The sequence below is a fragment of the Magallana gigas genome, chromosome 6 (genome assembly GCF_963853765.1).
Source record: "Magallana gigas chromosome 6, xbMagGiga1.1, whole genome shotgun sequence".
In the NCBI taxonomy this organism is placed as follows: domain Eukaryota; kingdom Metazoa; phylum Mollusca; class Bivalvia; order Ostreida; family Ostreidae; genus Magallana; species Magallana gigas.
The window spans coordinates 1,011,815-1,031,516 of record NC_088858.1 but is presented as its reverse complement, the minus strand read 5'-3'; the positions used below and the strand labels follow the sequence as shown (position 1 = coordinate 1,031,516).

The 19,702-nt window shown below is 34.7% G+C and overlaps 2 protein-coding genes across 3 annotated transcripts; one reads left to right on the top strand and one right to left on the bottom strand.

The window, feature by feature from the left end:
* Positions 1-1,048: 1,048 nt before the first annotated feature.
* LOC105344445 (uncharacterized) lies at positions 1,049-3,626 on the bottom strand. The gene is made up of 2 exons (XM_011452234.4): positions 3,472-3,626; positions 1,049-3,121 (listed from the first exon to the last, which is right to left on the bottom strand). Exons 1-2 carry the CDS (start codon positions 3,497-3,499, stop codon positions 1,113-1,115), a joined length of 2,037 nt encoding a protein of 678 aa, XP_011450536.3. The 5' UTR covers positions 3,500-3,626; the 3' UTR covers positions 1,049-1,112.
* Positions 3,627-5,277: 1,651 nt separating this feature from the next.
* LOC105344431 (mitogen-activated protein kinase kinase kinase kinase 4) lies at positions 5,278-19,285 on the top strand. 2 transcript variants are annotated; one of them, XM_011452222.4, is made up of 7 exons: positions 5,278-5,468; positions 7,424-7,559; positions 8,217-9,435; positions 10,364-11,238; positions 12,904-13,008; positions 14,057-14,125; positions 18,533-19,285. In XM_011452222.4, exons 2-7 carry the CDS (start codon positions 7,460-7,462, stop codon positions 18,646-18,648), a joined length of 2,484 nt encoding a protein of 827 aa, XP_011450524.3. In that variant the 5' UTR covers positions 5,278-5,468; positions 7,424-7,459; the 3' UTR covers positions 18,649-19,285. The 2 variants fall into 2 exon arrangements, with proteins under 2 accessions (XP_011450524.3, XP_011450518.3); XM_011452216.4 differs by having other exon boundaries at positions 5,279-5,468; positions 7,424-7,568.
* The last annotated feature ends 417 nt before the right edge of the window (positions 19,286-19,702 follow it).

Sequence of the window (19,702 nt, the reverse complement as noted above, 5' to 3'; positions counted from 1 at the left end):
GTATAATATAATTCTAATAAGTGTTTCTAAATTTTCCATTTAAAAATATAGAAAATAGTGTAAGTAATAGGAAAAAATCAATCTTTATAAAAGATGACCTATTAGAATGAATACTGAAGTTTCCTTGAATTCCGATATAATCTCAATATTTCACGAAAAAGATGTTTTTAACGGACCCGAGAAGGACATGGCGATTGGGGTTGTGGTCATCATCATCATTATTATCTACATTTTTCATCCATGTTTAGTCCGGATATTCACTTTGAAAGTAACAATATATCATGCTTGTAACAGAAATTGACAAAGAAATACAATTGGACACATGCTAAAACTTATCTCCATGGAGACGACATAGAGATAATTCACAAAAATGGGCTTTTGGGAAAACTCGAACTCTTTAGATTTCAAACAATATTCAATTTTTTCTGAAGAGAAAATTGATCAAAAAGTGAGAGTTCTGTGTTTGAAAATGTTTTAGATGGATAGCTGCGTTTTGCAATTAAATTATTTTTAAAGACTTTAATTACAAATGTTCGTTGTTCAGAATTACTAAATATTTTAACTTAATACCAGTAAATCGTACTTAAAATTGAAAAAGTTTAATATAAATGATTGTGCGTAAGTTTTACACGTCCATTATCATTCCTTAAGACCGAAAAGATTTACGGTCGCAAGTTTTGTAAAACGGAGCCCAGATAGCTGAACCGACATATCACCTCAACCACACATAAATTGTTTGAGAGCACGTTATTAAGTTACTAGCAAGTACATGTTAACACTTCAAAATTACTAATGCCAAAAAGTTAACAATTCCACGCATTCACAAACGTTTGTTAACAGCAGCTCATATATTTACAATAATTTTTGAGTTTCTTTTACTACACCCATGAGCACTGTATACATGTAAGTCTACACTGCCCCACTGAACCTCTCCAAAGTCTCCAGTATCGGGGTACGGCTAATAGAAGAAAGCACCGTGTAGGTAATGCCCGTACGTCATTTCATTAATCCAATCGTTAAACCACGTGCCATATTAAAACTTGAGCTACTCATCTAAAGTGTAAGCTTTTTTTTTTTAATTTTAATTCAATATCCATGTTTTGCACGTTATCTTACTGCTTAACGAACGTTTCTTCTGCATGTGCACCAGGCGGTGAAAAATCATTGCGAATAACGTCGTCTTCATCATCATCGTCGTCCTCCTCTTCATGATGATGATTGAGAGAGGAAAAAGGTTTAACGACATTGACCATCTTCTCTCTTTGTGAATCCCAATATCCTGAGGAAGGAGCAGAGACGCAGTCTCCCGACGGTCGAAAGCAATGTGTGACGTCACGGGCGGATAAAGGAGCGGTCTTGGCGGGTGCGAGGTTACTAGTACTTGTCTGTTCTACGTCTGATGGAAATGAGTTAATGAAAATCTCGTGTGGACTTGGAGGAGGGTGAAAGCTACTGCTTACTGATCGTCTGCTCATCACAGAATGGTTTGATGGCGGTTCTGAAGTCGACATATAACGAGAAGTTAAATCTACGGATGGTAATTTGTCAATTTGCACTTGTAGAGGCTGGGGTTGTGGATGACCATGGTTGAATGCAGGCCGATGGATGTTCGAACTAGTTATCGAATGAGAGTTCCAAAGCGTGTTACTGACATTGATCGGTTGAGGTGTGGGGGACTGCTTGAATTCGTTTTGTGTTGTTTCTCTCCTGTTGTTTCTATTTCTTTGGTCAATTGACGATGACCATGAGCTTAGATTTGAGTTTGAAACTTCTGATGCATCTTGAATATCTGTTGATGGAATGTTTTTGCTTGAGTCATGCGATGATAAAGTTAAAAGATTGTTGCATTCAACCTCCACAGCAACTGGCAAGCGATGTTCTGATGCTGCCTTTGTATTGAATAAAGCGTTTGATTTTGTTGAGTTTTGGATACTGAAATCCGAATTTGAGCATGACGATGTTGTTTTAGGTGTATTAGGTTTAGTGGTGTGGGAAAATTGTCTCTTGACGTCCGTTTCGTCCTGAGATGATGATGTTCCATGTGACGATCGCTGTTCACCAATATCTCTGTGTAATGGTGAATGGGTCTTGTGTTTGTGTGATTTCACCGTTGACATTGACTCGCTCAAAGAGCGAAGATTTAGAGATGGCGCGTGTGGGAGGTCATTCATATCGTCTGCTGACTGGTTGGAATGGAGACTTGTCTTGTCTTCATCTTCACATGGCGCCGAACCTGTGGACTCTGGCCACTGGCTGTTGCGCTCATCGCTTCCGTAAGCAGAATCGCTATTGAAGCCCTGTCCAGTGGTTTGGTCTCCCTTTCCGTTCGGTGATGAGGACTGTTGGCTGTATGATTGGTAGGTGCTGTGTGAGTAATAATCCGAATCATCCTGTGAAGGCATTCTAGATCTCTTGTGTTGAGGGTATGACCATGGATAGTGGTATTCCTTAATTTCCGGTAACTTAGCAATGACTTTCCAGTACAACCAATAGATCTGATTTCTTAGCTCTTCCTTCTCTTTGTTCACTCTGCTTTTAATCGCTGGCTTTAAAAAGGTGTCTACTGTTTTCTGAGAAATAATGTCATCTTTGTTGTAAAAGTCAACGGACCTCAAGCATTTTATTCCGAGCGGGATTCTTTCTTTCATATGACGTGGGTTATTCACTAAAACGGGGACAATGGTTACGTCTTTGTCATACATGGCCCTTTGAAAGAACGGTTGTCCGGACAGTGTTCCCCATTCTTCCGTGCAAAACTCTGGGGTCACCACCAAAAACCCTAAAGAAGCCGACACCTCTTTACCGTCGTTGGTTTTAAAATGCATGGAACCATTGTCGACGGGTGTCCACGACTCTTTCGAGAAAATTTCAATTTTTGGTTCAAGTTGGAACAAAATCTTTTGAAAATGGTTCTGAATTTCTATGGCGATGGAATGATTTTTATTGTGTGCAAAGATAACAGCGTCCACGCTTGACGGAAAACGTTGGTCCAAAGACTTCCGCCAGACAGTCAGACTAACGCTCAATACAACGTCTTTAATTTTCGCTTTTCTTTGAAACCAGTTTTCAACATCTTCGTCTGTTATATTGTTTTTGCGAAGAATTCCTTGTATTCGATAATCTAAAAAAAAAAGAGTTTGATAAAACGGAAGTCACAACGAGAAGCTAGTTTAATATGTCTAATTTTCAGCTATATTGATAATAGATGTAATTATTAGATGTAAATTTATATGGGTTATCGTAATTTATGTAGAAATGGATACGTTTACTTTTAAAAAATACATCCAGTGTTAAAAAATATCAATGAGGGTTTCATAAACAGAATGAAAGTACACTCTTGACAACGTAAACATTCTTGTCGTTGATGTCACGTTTAACAGACCAGGTTAAAAAGTAAACAAATAATTATCTGTTATGTTAAATGATTGGAGATATCAGAAGAATTGTTGGTTAAATTTGTTTGTAAATTACCATTTTCATTGCAGGGATTCCCGTCCATTTCCTTTTGTCTAAACTATAAATAACTTCAGAACCGAAAGTGCGTTAATATGGCATATTTTGTACAACCTAAAATTTTGTCAGAATGTTTTTATTTGTTCAATTGATTTCATATATTGGAACACATATCATACCTTGGACAAATAACTTTATAATATAAATACGTAGTAAATAAGGGGACAGGGTAAAAGTAGGAAATTGAACACCGAGCCGGTGTCGATTGTTCATTTGAAAAACATCAGAATGATCGCTGAATCATTACTTTGTCACGCAATTTAATTTTTCAGTAAATGATGTATGTTTAATATAATCAGATGCGGCACAAGTCTCGTTATCCTGTCCTCTCACCCTGGCCCTTTACCGGCCCTTTTTTCAATTCATAGAACCAGGGTCAAGTCCGGTATATGAAAAAGAATTGGTTAAGAATATCATGTCTAAATGAACTGTTTCTACATAGGCCTAAAACAATTACCGGGTATAGATTAATCATAATGATTCATATAATATTCTATAAATTCATCATAAACGCACGGCGTTAAATGGTAGCAAAATCTAGTCGATATAGCTCATAACATTTTTTTAGCATTGTGACTTTGCATATAAACTGTACATGTAGTTCATTGTGATTTATTATGGTATCATTGTGGTTCATATTCTGGTTCAGTTTCATGCAGTTCATGGTAAACATACTTCCGATAAATTAGAGGGATATCATTCCATTCATGAATTTTGAATTTAAAACTGTTAATTGAATGGAATATTGATATGTTGATTTTATGAAAGACAGCTAATATGAAGGAACAATAGTTCTTATTTTATTTTCTTGCAAATGAAGTGTTTAAGAATAATCTAATATTTTATGATTTCCGGTTAAATACTGCGGCGAGTCGGGATTTTCTGGAATTCTATAATTACCAATTTCTCGATAAGTTTTGTTACCCCAGTCAATCTGTCACCAACAATTGTCCAATCCATCCACATAAACCATTGGCGGATTTAGAGGGGGAGGGAGGGTCCCCCTTTTGTGATCAATTTTTTTTAAAAATAGATAAGACCTAGAAAAATGTCAAATTAATTTTTGTTTTTTTATCGTTCTTATAATATGTTAAGTCTAACTTAAAACACCTCAAAACCTGGGAACTTTCGGGGGCTTCGCCCTCCTGGATCCCCCACCAGGGCTTTGCCCTGGACCCAACGGGGGCCTCAAGGCGGCCCCAGACCCCCGGCCGCCCCGGACCCCTTTCAACAAATCCTGGATTCCCCAATGTATTTTCCCCAAGAGTTGGTCAACAATTCCCAAATTTTAATTATTCCACTTTAGGATTTGTGAAGGCTCCGATGCAGATAAAATAATCCATTTATTAAGGTAATATTGGACACCTGTAAATGTTAATGTGGATGAACGTACACTTTCACCGGTTTGGAATTTTCAAATTTTGCAATAAAAATATAATGTTTTAAATATTTTTAAAAGGTAAAACTGATAGCCGCAATGGGATTCAAACTCGTGACTTAGCCTTTTTTTTTTGGGGGGGGGGGGTATCAGGGGGTTGCCTCCCCCCCCCCCCCCCCCCTACACACACACTTTTTTTTTGGGGGGGGGGATGTAATAACAACGGGGATAAGTTACAAGGAATACTACCCCTCCCCCATGGATTTTCATAATTTTGAGAGATTTTAAGAATTTTCTCGGCAAATTTAGTCTACAACAATACAACTAGTAGGTCCGAACTGATTGACTTAAAGGGGCGGATTGACAGGAGCAGTTTAATTGGAGGACGAAATGAGTGGCAACCCTGGATAAATATAGCCTCTTCCGTTCTAGAAGTCAATGCGGAATTTTTACACAAACGAAACTAAAGAAACTACAAATACAGGGAATCTCCATTTATTACTGGTCACTGAATGACTAATGTCTCTGTTCCAGAGATGATAGAGACAAACTGACATGGTAGAGATCAATCCTTAAGGTGAGAAATGGTCTTCCGCCTAGCGATTTGACAAGATGGTGACATGACATCATGCACCATCGAATAATGATCAGTTAAAGTTTGACTTATTTACTGAATTGTATTTTAAGTATTGTAAAAGGATAGTTTAGTAATTTAAGTGACATCATTGCTATCCAATGGCTGTGACGATCCGCTCCTGGACTCCTTTTACAAAACGTCAATAGTAAGCTTAAGGACTGAGAAAGGAGCGGATCACCCCTTTCCGTTGATATTGTTAAACTGAAAGGCTGGTAAGTTTCTTATTTTACTTCTACACCCACAGAACCTTTGTCATTTCTCCTACTGTAAAATATTTCTGGTTTACTTAAGACATACTCCATTGTAAGCCTGTGGGTGACATATATGGAAACTAGAATTGAAATGTGAAGTCTGTAGTAGAAAAGGAGGAATTATGACTGGACAGGGAATGAAACCCATGACTCCTTTAACTCCAGCCAGGAGCTCTAGAATTAAGCTGTCTAATTCCATTGTTTATTTTAGTGTTAGCTACTACATTCCTCCCTCCTAAAAATATAATTATACTCTGTCCTCAAAGACAACACAGCACTTATAAATAACACAGCCTATATAATAAGGAAGGCAAGTACACCATCTGTTGTAGGAAAGGAGGAATGAACCTATAAATACAATGGCTGGACTGAGAATCAAACCCCAGACCTCTTGTAACTCTATGCCACTGATTTACCAGGCTGATATCCACAATTCATAATTGCCCCCAACTACTACAATTTAGTCTAAAGTGTATTCTTACTCTATACACATATATTCTATCCTCAGCTGTTCCAGGGTCTCTTTTCCCTCATATTTTGACTAAATTAAAAATTCCAAACATCATTTGGGGGTTCAATTGAAAACTATATTCATTTATTTTTATATTCGATATATAATATCCAAGATTTTTTTCATTAACATTTTACCTATAATTAATTTAAAAAAAATTACAAGAACAAAGACAGATTTCTTATCATCTGGTTATCATGGTTATGGAGATGATTGTTTTTAATAAACTACAATTTGTGATAAATCGATGTACTACAGACACTTTGATTTAGGTTAAATTCAAATTTGACTATTGTTGAAGTTTAATGTATCTGCAATCTGAACTGAAATTCTGCATACCAGCAGTTAATTACTGTAAGCATATTACAGTTGGTTAGTATTCTATTATGTATTTCTGGCCGAAGGCAGCTATAGTTAATTAAATCAATTATTCATGTGTCGTATAAGTAAATGACATGCATATATATATGACTGTGTCAAAATTGAAATATTATGGCATGAACATTGAGAAATATGTTTAATGAAATCCATGCCATGAACTCGCTGAAATATGAATTTTATACTGCCAAATACATATATGTACCAGAAATGCATAATAAAATGCCAGGTTCATTTACTGTAACAGTATTCAGGATGACTGACCATTAGGCTGTAGTTCTGTAAATTCCAGCTTAGAGAGACAATATCGATTGTACATGTATAAAAAATACATATTGTTTAAGAACACTATGTTTAAAATATTTCCCAAGGTTTTGATAGGAAATTGAGGAATCTTTGCATGTTTTGTTTTACTGAGTATAACTTTAGCCAGGTTAGGTACACATATTGAATAGGGTAATAAAGGCTAATGTCACTAGTTTAATTAATAAATGTAATTAAGAAGAGAGCATTATGGACAAAGACAACACAAGACTGAATCATGTATGTCTGTTGAATACATAAAAAAAGTACACTATAAACTCTTGCCAGGTTTGCTCTGAAAGTACAATGTGAGATGCCCAGTGACTGGGTTGATCAGGATCAATGACCAAGTCAGTGAGAGAAATCTAAATGCACAAATGCAATTTTACTTCAGTTATATAAAATAATTAAATGAAAGATTGAATCCAAAAGAATGTCCTTCTTTTTGACAGGATTTGACATTTGTAAGGAGATAAGCCGGATAAGCTATGGCCCAGAGTAAGTTTCCGAGCCGTCTGGATTCTCAGGTCTCCGTGGATGCCCAGCCGTCCAATATGTTCAGTTCCATGCCCTCCTTCCCACCCGGAGGTACACGTGGTATGATATTATTGTCATCAGCATTTTATGCTTTAAAGTTTTTTTTTTCTGTGAGCAAAAATTAATTGGGAATATTTACATTTGCAAATATGCTTCCTTATATGAACCTATAGAATAGCGAAATAGCATATAGAATATGAACATTTTCGTGACGTCAAAATGATAACCACACGGGCTTATCGCTTGAGGTTGCAATATTGTAAACATAAAAATACTGTTAATACATGTATAATGATTCTAAACTGTTTGCAATTTTTAAAGGTAAACATAAGTTATAAACAGCAAGGTTAAAAAGTTCACCGGGATATAAACTCGGTTGGTGCGTGATCAAATCCCTTCGGGCTTCACAGGATTTGATCATGTGACCAACCAAGTTCATTGTCAATTACCCCATTCCTATATTATTAATATTCCATTCTAGGATTGTCAAATTTTTATTTCAAATATACATACACTCTCAATATGTTTTTTCTGCGCTATGATACAGTGTCATGCTTGTAGTTTACAAAGAAGAACAGAATTTATTTTACATCTTTGTTTCATTTACATGCTTAAATTAAGTGATGCGGTGGTATTGAAGTAACACATAGAACATGGCATTTTATTACATAAGAGGTAAAAAAAAAATATTACAACCTATTCTTTCAGGATTTTCATTTGAAACAGCCGATTCCTTCAATGATTCTAATCGTCAGGAGATGCAGAGGTTGATTGACCAGTATTGTGACAGAATGCCGTCGGACGTAAAGATCGGCTATTATGACGTGATGATTCTGTATGCAGAGGATGACAGAATACTGGCCACCAAATATCGGGATCACTTAATGAAAGACATCTTGTTGGAGGGAGGACGCCATGTAAAGGCCGTTCTGTACGATGATGAAGAACTTGTCTCCATCGCAGGGGGCAAACTGAAAAGCCTGGAATATGGGTTTGAGAGATGTACATTTGCCTTTATTTATCTCACAAAGTCGTTCTGTCAGTGTGAGTGGTCTACCCTTTCCAGTGAGGAATGTCTGATGGAGTCTATATATAACCCCGAGAAAAAATGGTGTGTGGTCCCAGTGTACACTGTATCCAGATCGAAAGCCAACTTTAAAATCCCCATGGGACTGAACTCGTTAAAGGGAGTGAATTACTACAATGACGATGATTTTTATCGAAGAGGACTTCGACGATTAATCGGTGATAAAGTCATGGTGAGGCTTGCAAAAAATCGTGAACATTTCAGAAAACAATACAACTATGCCTGTCAATTAAGGAATGATGACATGGTAAAGAGGAAGTATGAAGAAGACCTACATCGATACCAAGAAATGAAACGAAAAGAGTTAGAACTCAAACAGGAACGAAAAATGGCCCAAAGGGCAACTGCAGCGGAAAATACAGACAGACCATCAGATGCAGATGTAATAAATCAGCAGGGAAAATTGCTGGAAAAGTGTCAGAACAGCGGTGAAGTGATTCCTCAGAAGACTCCAGTAGAGTCATTGGATAGGGGCAATGTAAAACCCGGTGAACAAGACGAAAGGTATTCACTCAATAAACCAAAGTTACAAGAAAAGCCTGGCAAGAGCACTAAACGGAATGACCAAGCTATGCAGCGTAGCTCTCCGGTAGACATTAACGACACCTCTGACTATGTCAGAGTGGCTTTAGCAAAGGAAGAGATCACAGAGCAGGGGGTTGTTGTGAAGCATTACCATTACTACCCAGAGGGTCCGGGCCAAGTCACAAAGACCTACAACATTTACAAAGCTGTTAACGTAGCTATTGGAGATAATGCTACCATTGTGTCACCAAACGAGACAGAATATGTACATGATGATGAGGAGGAAAAAGAAAATGAATCTATACACAGCGGGAGGTAAGAACCTTTTTCAGAATGTATTTTTGGATGATAATTGAGTTTATTTCATGATTTAATGGTTGTGATTGAAAGTTTGATGAGTTGTAATAATTAAATCTTATTATACCTAATAATAATAATAATTCTAAATAATCTGTTTTCGGTTCGAGACAATCATGTGTCGGGGAAATAACTTCATATTTCCGTGTCATCGCCATATCTTTCATCATATCCCACCTCTTAAAAAAAAACGTGAATTTTCATCCCATGCAAATGAAATATCTCGAGCAGAAAGACATGATGTTGTCAAATGATTAATTGTAAAAAAAAGTTTGTTTTAAATCCTGTTGATATCAGAAATCTGAAATAGAATGAATTGGTTAAACATTCACTACGCGTTTTGCTCTACAAAGTTAAAAACTCACTAGAACCCAATGTATTCTTAATCATTATATGTCGCTCGGTTTAATAATTAAAACCATTTATTGCTTGAACGTTCAGGAGATAGGAAGATTGATTCCCCCAGAAAAATAATACTGTAAATTCCAATTTAAAGGCAAGGAATAAATATCCCTGAAAAATCGTGAGAGGCACATTTCGCAGATTTTAAAATCTTCTGACAGATGTAAATTACGGTAAATGAAACTATGATAAAAAAATTGGTGATCGCGATTTTATATTCCCGCAATTTATTGCAAAATGGTTGAATTGCGGAATTAAGTACTCATGAAAAAAAAAGGAATCTACAGTTTTTCCCTCAGGCATAGCCTTCGGGAAATGTGATATTCCTTGGGGAAACAAATCTTCCTATCTGCCTCACAATCATGCAATAAATGTAATGATATTACATAAAAGAGAATTCATATTAAATGCAATGCTTTATAAACTGTGTCTCGATTATGTTTAACATGTTTTAATTTGCAATATTTGTGGTGTTTCTCAAAAGGACATCGATTAGAAGTACCAGTGTGGATGCAGCTCCAAGTTCAGCACCTGGGGATCCTATTACAATGCCCACCGAGCACTCCACTGGAAATTCTCCGCAACCGAGATCCCCTCTGGATAACTCCTCCCTTTGGGGGAAATCCCCTCCTGATAACTCCTCTGGACTAGGGAAATCCCCACGAGATAACTCTTCCGGACAGGGTAAATTCCCTCCAGATGCTACCTGTTATAAAGGAAATGAAGAAGAAAGGAAAACACCTGACAGTGCCAAGACATCAAATTCAAAGGACTTTGTCAGTGCAAGAATGGACAGCAATCGTTCTAACCCAAACACCCCAATGAAGGGATTTGGTGTAGCAAAGCCCATGATTGGAGTAGCTACTCCAAGAAAGCCAGTAGTAGCCAAGGTTCCTCCTATGCAATCTTTTGATAAACCAAGCAGTGAGAAGGAGGAGACAGTTGTAAAGCAAGTAGTCAGAGACACTGATCCTGAATGTACGGAGGTCAAACAAACACCTACACCTAGTATAGGGAACGGAAATTCAGACTTAGAAAAAGTTGCTATAACACATTTTCATTATGACTCAGAACAAACTGTGGTCAAAAAAGAAGTCCCTATATTACACATGAAGCCACAGGTTGTAAGTATGGAGAAGCAGGGTTGTAGTGAGCCAAGCAGGGGGATGGGTAACGGCCCATCTGTAGAAGCACCTGCTACATCCATGAAGACTTACTATGAGAATGATGTTGTAGAAGACGGGGATCAGTCGGACAGTGACCAGAAGCGGGACAGTGGTGGGTTTGTGGAGGTGAAGAAAGAAGATTTAGCATTCTATGTTGATGCAGAAAGCATGGGCACTGATGTGGATAGTGGCAGTAAGTCTCGCATTCATGGTGAACTCTGTCAAAGGGCACAGAATAGATACACAAATTGTAAACTCTGTCAAAGAGCACACAATAGATGCACACAACTCTGTCAAAGAGCACAGAATAGATACATAAATTGTAAACTCTGTCAAATAGCACACAATAGATGCACACAGATTGTAAACTCTGTCAAAGAGCACAGAATAGATACACAAATTGTAAACTCTGTCAAAGAGCGCACAATAGATGCACACAAATTGTAAACTCAGTCAATGAGCACACAATAGATACACAAATTGTAAACTATGTCTAAGAGCACACAGTAAGGATACACAAATTGTAAAATATATAAATTATAAAGTTAATTGTAAAATACATAAATTGTAAACTATCATAAAGCACAAATTAAGGATAGTTTACAAAAATTGTAAACACTGTCCTAGAACACACAGTAAGAATACAAACATATAAATTATAAACTACCAGGTATCAAAAAGCACAATTTAAGGATACACAAATTGTAAACTCTGTCATAAGGCACAAAGTAAGGATAAAAAAATTGTGAATGCTGTCTTAGAGCACACACTAAGGATGCACAAATTGTAATCTTTGACATATAGCACACAGTAAGGATACATAAGTTGTAAACCTCTGTCTTAGAGCACACAGTAAGGATACACAAACTGTAAACTCTTGTCATAGAGCACACAGTAAGGATACACAAATTGTGAACTCTGTCATATTGCACACAGTAAGGATGCACAAACTGTAAACTCTGTCATAGGGCATACAGTAAGGATAAAAAAAATTGTGAACGCTGTCTTAGAGCACACACTAAGGATACACAAATTGTAAATTATGTGAAAGAGCACACAGCAAGGATACTCAAATTGTAATCTCTTTCATATAGCACACAGAATTAGATACACAAATTGAAAACTTTAAACTACAGCACACAGATAGGAAATCTTGCCTGTAATCTTACCTTTAATATTATAAGGAAATCTTGCCTGTAATATTATAAGGAAATCTTACCTGTAATATTATAAGGAAATCTTGCCTGTAATATTATGAGGAAATCTTGCCTGTAATATTATAAGGAAATCTTACCTGTAATATTATAAGGAAATCTTACCTGTAATATTATAAGGAAATCTTGCCTGTAATATTATGAGGAAATCTTGCCTGTAATATTATAAGGAAATCTTACCTGTAATATTATAAGGAAATCTTACCTGTAATATTATGAGAAAATCTTACCTGTAATATTATAAGGAAATCTTGCCTGTAATATTATGAGGAAATCTTGCCTGTAATATTATAAGGAAATCTTACCTGTAATATTATAAGGAAATCTTACCTGTAATATTATGAGAAAATCTTACCTGTAATATTACAAGGAAATCTTGCCTGTAATATTATGAGGAAATCTTACCTGTAATATTATAAGGAAATCTTGCCTGTAATATTATAAGGAAAGGCTAGTTGTAACTCTCACATTCATGTTAAGTGTATGAATAATATGTCAATGCTGACATGTACGTTTTGATATAAATATTAACAAAATTTGTTTGATATATATGTTGACAATACAAGAGTTTTTTCTAGATTGATTTCAGTGACAATATGCATTGTTTTATATCAGAGATTTGATTTGCTTCTGTTTTATTTCAGTGTTGACAAAGGATGAAAAAGGGTTGGAATGTGTAAAGCATGCCCTCAACCTTGGCTACTCTGAGAAAAAAATCAAACAAGCTTTACTCAAACTACGAGTCAAAGGTACAGAAAATCAATTTCTTACTATCAGAGCTTGTGTACGGCAGCTAATTTGTCAATTTTCTATAGTTCTTGATATATACTACATTCATAGAAAACAAGGATCTTTTTCAAAGTAAGACTATGTTAGTTTTATTAAAATTGACCAATTCTCGGCCCACTTTTCCTAATGTCCAGATCTTCCCATTAGAAAGATTCACAGGTCAATATTTTTCAGACGCGCTAATATTATGATTATTGACTATTCGTCTGTATATAGTTATATAGTGAGAATATACTACTGAAAATAACAAAAAGTTTTATTATACCCCGGCTCCAAAGGAGAAGAGGGTTTACTGTTTTACCCTTATGTGTCTGTCTGTCTGGTCGTCTGTCTGTCTGTCAGTAACAAAAGTTCTGGCACATTTTTCTCAGCAACTATTTGTAGATGCTGTAGATTTTAACACATTCTTTGTCTAATCATGCCACATGTTAGGATCTTTTTTTAAAACCAATCAGATGTCAACTTCCTATTAAATAACGATTTGTTTATTTTTAGTCTAAATTTTCGTCTAAGATTTCTCAGCAACTATCTATTGCAGATGTTTGAAATTTTAACACGCTATTTATTTAGGCATGCCTTATGTTGGATCTAATCTATTTTTGTACCAAATTGGAAGTCAACTTCCTGTTAAATGAAGACTCTTTTTTTAGCCTAAATTTTCAAATAAATTTCTCAAGAATTATGCATTGCAGATGTTTGAATTTTTAATACACTATCTGTTTAGGAATGCCATATTGTAAGATATATTTATTTTACCATTTTGTCAAGAAAAAATACAAAATTTTCGTATAAAATAATTGAGAGCATTTATCTTTTTATGAACAACGAAGTCATATTCAGAAATGAGACTTTAACGATCCATAAAATAAATTTTGGTGTAGCATCTTCCTTAGGTAGAAGATAAAACATAACTGCATAAGTAACATGCGCATGTAAAGGACTATGACATGTTGACAGGTATTATTGAAACACACTGAATATTGACATCCTGATTTTTTTTTTCTTTAGGTAAAGTGGACATAAACCTCTTGCTGGACGAGATGGTTGACACCAGTGACACAGCCTCACCCCCAACTAGTAAGTCACCCTCCCTCATCACAGTACCTCCTAACCCACTGCCCCCCCCCCCCCCCCCCATTACAGAAATAGTTCAGGATGAAGGAAATAGCCTGTTTAAGTAGATTTAACCAAACTTTTAAATTTAGGCAGATATATTGTAAATTTATTAAGCTTTCCTTGTAGCATTAAAAAGTGGCTGCATATTATTGAGATTTGCCAAAAATGCCCTAGTTGCAAGTACAATGTATGTCTTGTACAAATCATTCTTTTCTTACACAGCCATATCTTTGTTATCTAATGCTTTTTGTGAAATAATTCCCTGCAAAGGGGGTTAGCACTGGGAAGTATGAAGTAAAATTACAGTGAGTAATGGATGGTTTTATGTCTAAAACATTACTGGGGGTACTTGAAAATTTCATTAATTTGCTGATATATTCGAAATGGAATGATTTGAAAAATATCAGTACTGAAACAGTCTGATATTTCACATTAGTACAGATTGATACTGTAATCATTACTGATACAGCCTGATATTTCACATTATTACAGATTGATACTGTAATCAATACTGAAACAGTCTGATATTTCACATTAGTACAGATTGATACTGTAATCATTACTGATACAGCCTGATATTTATACCCCCGCAAACGAAGTTTAGGGGGGTATATTGGTTTCACCCTGTCCGTCTGTCTGTCCGTCTGTCTGTAGACGCAACTTTGTCCCCCCTATAGAATTTTTTATTACTGCATGGAACAGTTTGAAAATGTGTACATATGTTGAACACCATCTGAAGATGTGCACCTGCAATTTTTTTTAAGATCAGACATGATTTAATGATTTTATGACAGTTTTCATATTCCTTATTCTATATATTGTACACTAATGTTGAAAAGTAAGGGAGGTAATCCTTACAGATTTTATTAATTAATTAATAGAAAACACCCTAAAATATATTTATATAAATACATCCAGATGGAGTTTTTTGTCTTTATGTCTTAATTAATAAAAAAAATTTATTTTTTATAAGTATTCTATCAACTGACAATGCAAAGTTTTTGTTTGTCAATGATAAATTCTTAGGAGCTAATAAGAACATCAAAGACAAGTGTGGCTGAATTCATTTGTCCCAAGGGAGCCATTATCTGAGCCATGGTTCAGATGGAGCATGTGTTTAGGGGAAATTGATAATCTGTAAAATGGGTGATGGTTTTGGGGCTATTTTAAAACTGTTTCATGTAAACCAAAAGGTCTTATCATAATAAGGAAATAAATAATATAATTATAAATAAAGAAGTTAAACTATTTTTAGAGGTTGTTTAAATTCATTTGTCAAGTAAATTGATGAAGTGACCCTATTGGGCATTAAATTAAATAAAATTCAAAATTACTGATATGATTGTAGTGTTTTGGCAATTTTAAAATTGTTTGTAATATTTAAATTTTCTTTTTTACATATTTTTACATAGTATGGTAATTATGGTAATGTTTTGGGATTTTATTAAATTTAACAAGATCATCAAAGAAAATCATAGTCCTATGGGATCAATTTTCTGATATGGAGTTCCATTGTGCCATAGGAGAAAGTGAGGAAAATTTGAAACAACTAATTGCATCTGTCAAGACTCTACTTAGAAAGATATTGAAAGTTTTATCAACAGAAGAGCATTGCTTGGCTACCAGTATTTCTATTCACTGCAAAGGGAGGGGTTATTGTCATTTTGTTGGTTTTTCTCTAAATCAATTAAATTTAAAAAATATATCATCAAATACATACATTTGTAAATGTATTACTGTTAAAGATATGTATTTACAGTGAAATTCTGACAATTTTGATTTTAATTTTTCTTTGTTAACTAACTTTTTTTTTTTACAATTCTAGAATTTTTTTTTGTATGTGTTCCAAACCTTTATTATTCAATTCAATTATTTGTCCCATTTGAAATTAGCCTAGCGGGGGTATTAGTCCCATTAGGACAGTTCTAGTTCACATTAGTACAGATTGATACTGTAATCAATAATGAAACAGCCTGATATTTCACATTAGTACAGATTGATACTGTAATCAATACTGAAACAGTCTGATATTTCACATTAGTACAGATTGATACTGTAATCAGTACTGAAACAGCCTGATATTTCACATTAGTACAGATTGATACTGTAATCATTACTGCAACAGCCTGATATTTCACATTATTTCAGATTGATACTGTAATCAGTACTGAAACAGTCTGATATTTCACATTAGTACAGATTGATACTGTAATCATTACTGTAAACAGTCTGATATTTCACATTAGTACAGATTGATACTGTAATCATTACTGAAACAGCCTGATATTTCACATTAGTACAGATTGATACTGTAATCAATACTGGAACAGCCTGATATTTCACATTATTTCAGATTGATACTGTAATCAATACTGGAACAGTCTGATATTTCACATTAGTACAGATTGATACTGTAATCAATACTAAAACAGCCTGATATTTCACATTAGTACAGATTGATACTGTAATCATTACTGAAACAGCCTGATATTTCACATTAGTACAGATTGATACTGTAATCAATACTGAAACAGTCTGATATTTCAAATTAGTACAGATTGATACTGTAATCAATACTGAAACAGTCTGATATTTCACATTAGTACAGATTGATACTGTAATCATTACTGAAACAGCCTGACATTTCACCTTATTACAGATTGATACTGTAATCATTACTAAAACAGTCTGACATTTCACATTAGTACAGATTGATACTGTAATCATTACTGATACAGCCTGACATTTCACATTAGTACAGATTGATACTGTAATCATTACTGAAACAGCCTGACATTTCACATTATTACAGATTGATACTGTAATCATTACTGATACAGCCTGATATTTCACATTATTACAGATTGATACTGTAATCATTACTGATACAGCCTGATATTTCACATTATTACAGATTGATACTGTAATCAATACTGAAACAGTCTGATATTTCAAATTATTACAGATTGATACTGTAATCAATACTGAAACAGTCTGATATTTCAAATTATTACAAATTGATACTGTAATCATTACTGAAACAGTCTGATATTTCAAATTAGTACAGATTGATACTGTAATCATTACTGATACAGCCTGATATTTCACATTAGTACAGATTGATACTGTAATCAATACTGAAACAGCCTGATATTTCACATTAGTACAGATTGATACTGTAATCATTACTGATACAGCCTGATATTTCACATTATTACAGATTGATACTGTAATCAATACTGGAACAGCCTGATATTTCACATTAGTACAGATTGATACTGTAATCATTACTGATACAGCCTGATATTTCACATTAGTACAGATTGATACTGTAATCATTACTGAAACAGTCTGATATTTCACATTAGTACAGATTGATACTGTAATCATTACTGAAACAGCCTGATATTTCACATTAGTACAGATTGATACTGTAATCAATACTGAAACAGTCTGATATTTCAAATTATTACAGATTGATACTGTAATCAATATGATATTTCACATTAGTACAGATTGATACTGTAATCATTACTAAAACAGCCTGATATTTCACATTAGTACAGATTGATACTGTAATCAATGGTGAAACAGCCTGATATTTCACATTAGTACAGATTGATACTGTAATCAATACTGAAACAGCCTGATATTTCACATTAGTACAGATTGATACTGTAATCAATACTGAAACAGCCTGATATTTCACATTAGTACAGATTGATACTGTAATCAATGGTGAAACAGCCTGATATTTCACATTAGTACAGATTGATACTGTAATCAATGGTGAAACAGTCTGATATTTCACATTAGTACAGATTGATACTGTAATCAATACTGAAACAGTCTGATATTTCACATTAGTACAGATTGATACTGTAATCAATGGTGAAACAGTCTGATATTTCACATTAGTACAGATTGATACTGTAATCAATGGTGAAACAGTCTGATATTTCAAATTGGTACAGATTGATACTGTAATCAATACTGAAACAGCCTGATATTTCACATTAGTACAGATTGATACTGTAATCAATACTGAAACAGCCTGATATTTCACATTAGTACAGATTGATACTGTAATCATTACTGAAACAGCCTGATATTTCACATTATTACAGATTGATACTGTAATCATTACTGTAAACAGGGTTAATTTCACTTTTCACTTTTAATTTCACTGTTTTTTGGCCCTTCTACAGCTGCACATGGTTCTGCACCGTCTTCAATTCGCCCAGACACAGCTGTGTTAAAAGATATATAATTTGAGGCAATTAAATTTGCCCAGTCTTAAATTTGCCTGCTGGCAATGAGGGCAAAAGGGACAGTTATATAATTATATTTCTTTTTTATTGTTGACAGACACAAACCCGGTTTCCAAGTTTGAGATCTCAGGAACAGGTAGCACCAAGACAAACGACAACAATTCCCGGCAGAAACCCGGCCTATTGCAGCGCATCTTCAATTTCAAAAATTAAAGTTGAGTGTGAGAAATAAGTACATGGATAATGAGTGGAAGTGTCTTCTTGTCTGTACGTGTGTCTGTCAGTGCTAGGCCAATCTGCCAATAGTTGTCTGTGATAATCTAGTGCTACTGAGATCACGATGTCTTCACATAATTATTTGACGAGGTCTGATAAATTCTCCAAAGGAAAGACACAAGTAAAACTTGAAGGAATGTCTTGATGCAGCTGCGTTGTCAGAAATTGATGAAAATAAGTACCGGTAATGCTGCTTCAAGATGGAGAAAATAAGTACCAGTAATGCTGCTTCAAGATGGAGAAAATAAGTACTATGCTGCATCAAGATCGAGAACCAGTTTTTGAGTTAGGATAAACACAAACTGATACAGAAATCCTTGACGTCTCTCAGAGATAAACTTATTTTGTTGATGTATCTATTTCATTTGAAGAATATGTAAATTGAATTGATATTTGGTATACTGTATCGGTTCATTCTTTTAGCAATGGTGCAGTCGTGGCATTTGATTTTGAGAGTAATGTTATTGAACGAAGCACCATGCTTGAATTTCTTTGTTTTCATGTTTTCCACATAGTGGAATTGTCAATGACTAAATGATATATTATGGAAAGAAATAAAAATAAAACCACAAAACCTTGTCAGCTTGTTTAATTCAGTTACAGATAAGGTCAAATGTTGTAATGTCAAAGGAATTTCTAGAACTTATTCACATTGTACCATTAATTGAGGTGGTATGGGACACCTGTCGATTTTAATGTGGTTAAAAGTACATTAAAATCAAAATACAATGCAAGTCACCACTCACCAGTTAAAAATTTGAAAATTTTTACAACATTTGACCAATAAAAAAATGTTTTTGGAAAGTAAAAGCAAAAAATCACAAGTGATATTTGAACTCGAGTGACTTACAAATTCATAGTTAAAGCTCTAACTTATTGTGGTACGCTGTTATAGGTAACAATTCTAGGAAAGCAAACATAAAAATATGCCCAATTTTATTGTTTGTTTCGATAGGAAGTATGCCACAATATTGAGGTGTCCCATACCACC